This window comes from Caenorhabditis briggsae (genome assembly GCF_000004555.2).
Source record: "Caenorhabditis briggsae complete genome, chrV, whole genome shotgun sequence".
NCBI classification, from domain to species: domain Eukaryota; kingdom Metazoa; phylum Nematoda; class Chromadorea; order Rhabditida; family Rhabditidae; genus Caenorhabditis; species Caenorhabditis briggsae.
The window spans coordinates 11,981,110-11,987,603 of NC_013488.2; the positions used below are offsets into that span (position 1 = coordinate 11,981,110).

The 6,494-nt window shown below is 37.3% G+C and overlaps 1 protein-coding gene across 1 annotated transcript; it reads left to right on the plus strand.

Moving 5' to 3' along the window:
• Positions 1-349: 349 nt before the first annotated feature.
• CBG18895 lies at positions 350-4,329 on the plus strand (the record flags this gene model as incomplete). Its single annotated transcript, XM_045237782.1, has 5 exons — positions 350-357; positions 2,384-2,522; positions 2,988-3,249; positions 3,298-3,990; positions 4,124-4,329. The coding sequence occupies 5 exons, from the start codon at positions 350-352 to the stop codon at positions 4,327-4,329; spliced, it is 1,308 nt and encodes a 435-aa protein (XP_045096604.1).
• Positions 4,330-6,494: the final 2,165 nt, after the last annotated feature.

A 6,494-nucleotide genomic window follows, 5' to 3' on the forward strand; every position in this document is an offset into this window, starting at 1 on the left:
ACTGTTCTCCGACTCGAGTGGGGAGTTTTCTGTTACTTTGCTCTTTGCTGGTTTTTTGTTCATTCTTTCAAAACTTTCTCTTCAAACAATATTCTCCTCTTTCAAAATTCTTCTCCTATTGAAATATTTCGTCACTGTAGAACATGCCATCTCTACTTTTCAACTTATTGCGTTCTTATCGTGTTGAGCATTGTTTCCAAATCTTTTCTTCTTCGTACTCTTCGTCTCGTCTGTCATTAAACATTTATAACTAAAAACTTAAACGCAGTCCTTTTCGAAAAAGGGTGGAGCCTAAATAACCTCTCCTGTTTAGGTTTGAAACCGCACGTTTTCGGTGCAAAAGGTTCAGATGGAATGGTAAGAAGAAGAAAGTGAAAGATTGTATGCTCGTCTAATACTCGTGATTTTATGTTCTATCTTCTTCTTCTTGTTCCATATCCTTCTCTGTACAGTATTCGTTATCATATCCTCCCTATCACATTACCCATCAAAATGACAGTTCTTTGGAATCGTGGAGGCAAAAAGAAAAAGAAGAAGATAGAAAGAAAGATTAGATAGGGATGATAAATCACAAGAAGAAAAATGTTATCTGCTGCTGATGTTGTGTCGTAAAAGGAATACGGACTCGTTTGATTCGCTTTTTCGCACCGTCCATCTTTGATCGGTCTGGAACGGAGAATTGGGTTATCATTGAATGATTCAATGAACTGTGGACCCAAAGGACAACGAAACTGGCTAATGATTTTGATTGAATACGGTCAATTGGGCCCCTTTCATCCCATTGGACTTTTAATGGTCACCCAACTAGTTTTTTTTCCTATTTGGTGAATGAACAGTGAGATCAGTGATCTACTACGATACTATTCAATTTTAAAAGTTGCCTATTTTTAGACAGTAATTTCATTCGTTATCTAAAAATCGTTTCATTTTGCTCAATGTTATTTATAGACAATGTCACTTCATCTTTCACATTTTTCTCTTGATTTTTCTCGAAAAAAGTCAAGACTCAGCAATCGAAAAAATGAGAAAAACGAAAACACTTCCCGGAAGGCTTGCTCGTGATTTTTGACTTTCATTGAGCGCACTTTGTCTCATTCCACATGGATTCAAAGATTGATTGCTTCATCAATAACAACAGTTGTTCTAGAAAAAAGAACCTTAGCGATAGGAGCAAGGGAAGAGTGCTTCTTAGAGAATCAATGTGTTTGGAGAAACCGAGCCAGAGCACAGAAAATGAAAGCAAATCATCAAAAAACCAAACCAAATGTTTGCCGAATATCGATTTGCTCAGAGCTTATGGTACTGATTTTTGATTCGATCATTGAGAAATTATTTTTATTCTTTTATTTTTAGGTTCGTGTTAGAGGATTGTCTATTTACTCGGTGTCTGATAGAGTTTGAAATTTCAACATTTAGAAATTTTTCGCCCCGTTCAATAATGTTCGTTTTTCGAATTTTCAATGTCAAGTTGTTGACATAATATGGCAATAATTTATACGTTTTGCATCGTCGGGGTGGTTGGATGGGTCATATCAACATTCCATTCTCTTTTCAATTCTTCTCACAATTCGCCCCTTTTCCTTGTATTGTCATGATGTTTGAATTCAGTTGGGCACTATTAAAAGGGCGGGAACAATCTTTGAAAATCATTGTAATCATCTGCATTGATCATCACGTGTTTCTGTGTCTCTATTTCTACATTTTCATGTTTGTCAGCCATTAAAAGCAGGTGGTCAGGAAGAAAAGACCACCTCTTTTTTGTATTCCTCCCCTTACAGTAACCCTTTCTTTCAAACATGATTCGACTTTAAAGAATGTTTTCATTCTCCTCTCTCGTCCGATTGTTGTCTATTCTTCCTTATTTTTATTCTTTCTTATCGTTTTTCAAACTGTGATTTTCAGGGCCTGCCCTTTTGGGGCCGCTCGTGGTCGCTTCCTTGCAACGCCACCCCCGTGGATCCTGCGCTCTTCCACGGACGAATATTTTTCGTTTGGTCGTTGTTGCATCGTCTTCTGAATCTTGCTTTTCCGGAGAATGAGGTACGTGTAGTGATGTCATATCTATCTCATTTTATGCATTTTCCCGATCTTCCGCGTCGATCTCGCGATCAATAAAAATGAAGGAGAGGCAAAGTTTTTCGAAAATTGAGAGAGGGAGAAAAGCGATTGAGTCGAAAAAAAACCAGATCTCTGTTGTGTCACTCACCTCAACCCCAAAACGTTTTAGTGTTATTTGGTAGACTTTGCGATGGGGAAAAAGAGAAAAAAAAGACTAGTGCTGTATTTACAATGGTTGTCTCAATTTGATCTCCAATCTCCATGTACAAACATAATAAAAATGGCCGAATTGGGATTACTGTAACTTCAGTTCATGGTCTTTCAGCGAAATCGTCGTCCCGCTACCACAAGGAACTCAAGTTGTATTAGAAGCGCAATTGCTCACATCTGATGTCGATCATACGATTGAAGAGGTTCGACAGGAAGTTCTTCAACGACATCATATTGGAGGCCTGACCTGCGGGGTGAGTACTTCACAAAAGCACAGGATCCGTCGATGACTTTAAAGATCCAGAACATTTCGCAACTGTATTCTCATATTCTCAAGAGCTTCTAAAAGTATTCTCGCACTTTTGAGTTTTCTAGGAAAAAGCCTTCTTCTTATCGTTGCCAAAAACTATGAATAATTCACCTTTCAAAGAGGACACCCGACTAAAAACGGCTGATTTTCGTTCGTCTTTTTTTTCTCAAAAAAACAAAAATATTGCCGAGTCCATGATGTACTCAATCGGGTCAAGAATCATACTGTAATCGATGTTATTGTTTTTGAAAAAAAAAGGAAAAAGATGGAAGAGAATAAAATTGAACAATAACATAAACAAGGGCAATTGCAAAAATTGAGAAACAACTGTAGACGTCATGTAATGATGAAAAATTAGCAGAAATTCAGAAAGCCAGTTAGAGAATTAATTCAATTATTGTGATTTCAGGGTGCGGCTCGATCATCAAACCGAACTCTTTTCTGCCGCAAATGCGAGGGCCACGGACAACAAGTTGTTTTAAAGGGACATGCAAGCAGATGCCCATTCAATAACTGCAGTTGTAAAACATGCACAAATGTGATGTCTATGAGAGCTAATGCGATTATTAGAAGATATCGTACCAGAACTCTGGAAGGAGGATTGGTTCTGAAACCAGTGCATTTCAAGAATGGAAACACCAGATTGAGAGTTTTTCCTAAAAACATCGATGGTAAGTTTCAGAGTTTATGATGACATCATATTCAAAAGAATCTTCCAGAAAGGGACGCCGTGACGATTCATTTCAACAACAAAAATCAAAATGGGAACACAAATCCAGAAGCGCAAATGGATGTCGGTGCATACCAAAATACTACACCACCAGCCACTGCTATTCCGGATTCTGGAAATTCTCAAAATCCATTTCAAGTAAAAAGAAGTCAATCAGATCAGGAACTAGATAGAAAGAATGGAGGAACACCACAAATTGTGGAACAAGCCAGAAATGTTCAACAGGCTTTGGCACAACAAGGAATCAGATTGGAACAGTCTCCACCACCAATTGGTATTAATGGGCAAACCATTCCAATCAACTTGACAGATTTCTCGTTATTGACTCCAGAGACCATCGAGGCTATTAGAAAGATCTTCAATGGAGGAGAGGTTGCTGTCACCACTGCTCCAACTCCAACGCTCTTTGAAAATAGTGGATTGTTTCAAAATTTCTCGATCCCTCCGAATCCTACCTACACTTCTGCGAGCATGGATGGAAGCTCTATTCTATTGACTCCACAAGTCGCTCCATCCACGGGAATGTTCCAATTTGATGACATCGAGAGAAAGATCTCTAACGATGGATCCATTGTCAATCCAGCAGTTTCTCAACTCAACGATTTGAATATTGCGGTCACCACCAACAGCCCAATTTTGGCTACTGATGCGGCTCCGAAACTGACGCCACACATGTTTGATAGTGAGTTTGATTTTTAATGTTCATTGGAATTTCCTTATCAGTTTTTTTTCTTTCGTGTGATTTTATAAAAATCATAATCATTGGAACGGGTTTTTCATAAAACATGAACTTTTCTAAATTTTTTGATTTTCAGCAGCCTGCTCCCTCACCGCCAACGGATCCCAATCACCACCAGAGATCAAAGTGAAGGACATGGTACCAGAAACAATCGGATATCAGAATTTGTGGATTTCTCCCGATGCACCATCACGCAACCATCCGAACTTCCAAATGTTCATCGACTGTATCTGCAGTTTAGAGAAGAGAATGCTCTCAACCGAGTCATCAATGAGTGATTAAGTAGCAGCGATGAGCACATCAACCATCATACCCAACTTTGTCATATTTACCCGTATTCTGTAGAATGTATTAGTCTTCAAACTTCCACATCTATTGGTTTTCTTGCTCTTCTCTCTCTCTCTCTCTCTCTCTCTCTCTCTCTCTCTCTCTCTCTCTCTCTCTTTTCGTTTTTTCTCTCCACACTTTCGGGAATATTAATTTATTGATTTTAACTTTTTTATACTTTCCCGTATTCCTCCTTCTTCGAAACAAAAATGACAAAACCCAAAAAAATACCTCGTTTTTCCTTTATTTTTCATAGTTATATACGAAAACCTCAAACGGTTACGATATACAAAATCCTCCCATATTCAGCAGGTACTTTTTTTCTCAAATCCATTTTCTCTTGTTTTACATAAAATATGATATCTAAATCAGTTAGGGCTTTTTTCTCGTTCTCTCTCCATTTTCTTTCTTTCCTTTCACCTAGATTGGTCTGCTTTACTTTTAATGTGCTCTTCCTAAAAGAACCGCAATCATCAAAATTATATTAATATTCTCAAATTATCCTTTTGTTTTGTTCTTTTTTTTCCTGACTGATCTCTTTTTTCTTTTTCTCTGTTGGTTTCGTTTTTTCTCTATAACTCTTTTCTAGCTCTACTTTTTTATCGATTTGACTTTTCTCCCCTCTCTTTCCTCAGAAAACAAAGCTTATGACTTTCTGCTTTTTTTTTAAATCTCCACATATTTCGTTTGTGATTTTTTCTGAAACAAAAAACAATATCGGGTTAACTCCCCCCTTCTCGACTCATATATAAACTTTTAAATTTAATTGAATATTATTTTCACAATAAAAAAGACAATGAGAATACAATACAAGACATACAAATCCACTTACAGTACCGGTCAATAATATAAGATATACAAAAACGTATTTTTCAGTGGATTTTCGTCCATTTAGATCATTTTCAGAAACCTAGATCTCGGCTGTCAAGTTTTCGATAACTTCGAAAATTTTGGAGAGTGTAAAACGGACCTAGATTGAATACTTTGAATTCGCAGAAATTTTTGGAATTTCCTAGTTTTTCAGCTACTGGCCGATTTCTGGAAGACACCTGATTTTTTTCATGTTTTCAGTACAAAAACGGTTCCAAAAGGAGTGTCTTTAAGGAATCGGCAAATAGCTGAAAAACTGTGAATTAAAGAAATTCTGGGAATGGAAAGTTTTCAATCTAGGTCTGTGTTACACCCTCCAAAATTTTTTAAGTTATCGGAAAGTTGACAACCGAGACTCTTCTGAAAATGGTCAAAATGACCGAAAATCAACCGAAAAGTACATCTTATTGACTGTATAAATTAAATAGCCTTTCAGAAGAAATTGCTTCGAAAACATCAAGCTAAACCGAAATTTCTGAAATTATTGTTGATAGTTTGGCCATGTAACGGTGACTGTTTTCCACTAAAAATTCAGAACAACGTTGAAAGCCCATAATACTTTTGTCAGGTACTGTAGGCCAGAGAGAACTTTCAGCAGTGTCCTCGTTTCTTCGAGTTTCAAAGTTTGGAGCACAGTCATCAAACTCGACAAAAAATGTTCAAAAAGATTTTATCCTTCGAAAGTGTACTAGATCTTCTCTCAATTTGTCCTCCGATTTTTCTATGTCTCTTGTGTTTTGGCCACCTGCTCTCTCTCCCGAAAAAAGACAATCCCGATCGCCTACACGGATCTCTGTTGTTTTCCAGAATGTCGCAAGATTTCGTACTGATTTTTCTAAATAGAATACGATTTTCTTCCATCTCCGTGTAGCTTGAGGCAGATTTTCTGTGGAAAAATAGAATCTATCGCATTTAAATCAGATCCTGAATTGTGTTGTGCGATTTTTCTAGGAGATGAGACGATGAAAAATGCATTCAATGTAAAATTAGTGCGTGTGTTGGTGTTGGCGAGAAAGATTGAATTCGTTATAGGATTCAGATAATGACGGGATACATCAGAAGATGGGAGTTGAAAAACAAAAGATATGTAGATCTAAACAGTTTGTTTGACTATTTGAATATAGTCTGGTTAGAGTTTTTATATCCGCCTGGAATCTTCCGATGACGAATTCTCTGGGCACATAATTCGGAGGGTACAACAATTCGGGGGTAGAAGGGGGTACAAAATGATTTAGGGGTACAAAATCCAC